This window comes from Papilio polytes, unplaced genomic scaffold (genome assembly GCF_000836215.1).
Source record: "Papilio polytes unplaced genomic scaffold, Ppol_1.0 DF821521.1, whole genome shotgun sequence".
Lineage (NCBI taxonomy): Eukaryota > Metazoa > Arthropoda > Insecta > Lepidoptera > Papilionidae > Papilio > Papilio polytes.
This window is the reverse complement of record NW_013527683.1, coordinates 1-662: the sequence shown is the minus strand read 5'-3', so window position 1 is coordinate 662 and position 662 is coordinate 1. Positions and strand designations below refer to the sequence as shown.

The window sequence follows — 662 nt, the reverse complement described above, 5'->3', positions numbered from 1 at the left end:
AATTCAAAAACATTTATGAAGTCAACCCGCGGAGGATCAGCGTGGTTTACTATTTTTAAACAATTAATATAATTATAACTAGCGATATTAATTTAAACACTCAGCTAGCAATGTCAATACGTCTACTGACATTGACAGATGTCAGAGATGTGGCGTATGTCAAAGATTTAGTGTTGCGCCGCTTCTATGGTACGGTACTGATTCTTAACACTATATCCTAGTCGCCTCGAGTTGGGCAGGCTCCGAATACACAGTGACACATAGAGATTGATAGGATGTTTTAGTATTGAAACGTGTACGTTGTGCAGTGTGCGTGGAGCAAACGTCTGCGGTGTTCGAGCAGCTGTGCCGGCTGGTGAAGTGCGTGGTGAACCCCGGCGACTGCGGCTCGGCGGAGCGCTGCGTGCTGGCGCAGCTGCACGACCTCTACAAGGCCGCCGCGCACCTCTGCCACGCGCCCTACGCTGACACCTTCGCTAATGCATACCCTAAGATCAAGTACGTTCTACTAAAGTGATCAAAATCGTTATTTAAAATAACTAAACATGTTTCAAAATTAATAATTAAAAATGTTTGTTTTTTTCCAGGCAAGCACTTTACTCCCCGGTGCAACCAATGCCCGTCAAGTATAAATATGATCCGGAATTCTTAAGCGAGTTCTT

At 44.7% G+C, this 662-nt stretch overlaps 1 protein-coding gene across 1 annotated transcript; it reads left to right on the top strand.

Moving 5' to 3' along the window:
* Positions 1-110: 110 nt before the first annotated feature.
* LOC106108409 (mediator of RNA polymerase II transcription subunit 12-like protein) lies at positions 111-656 on the top strand (the record flags this gene model as incomplete). The annotated part of the gene is made up of 3 exons (XM_013289574.1): positions 111-189; positions 309-498; positions 588-656. Coding segments are annotated over exons 1-3 (338 nt in total), but the record flags the coding sequence as incomplete, so codon positions are not given.
* Between the last annotated feature and the right edge of the window lie 6 nt (positions 657-662).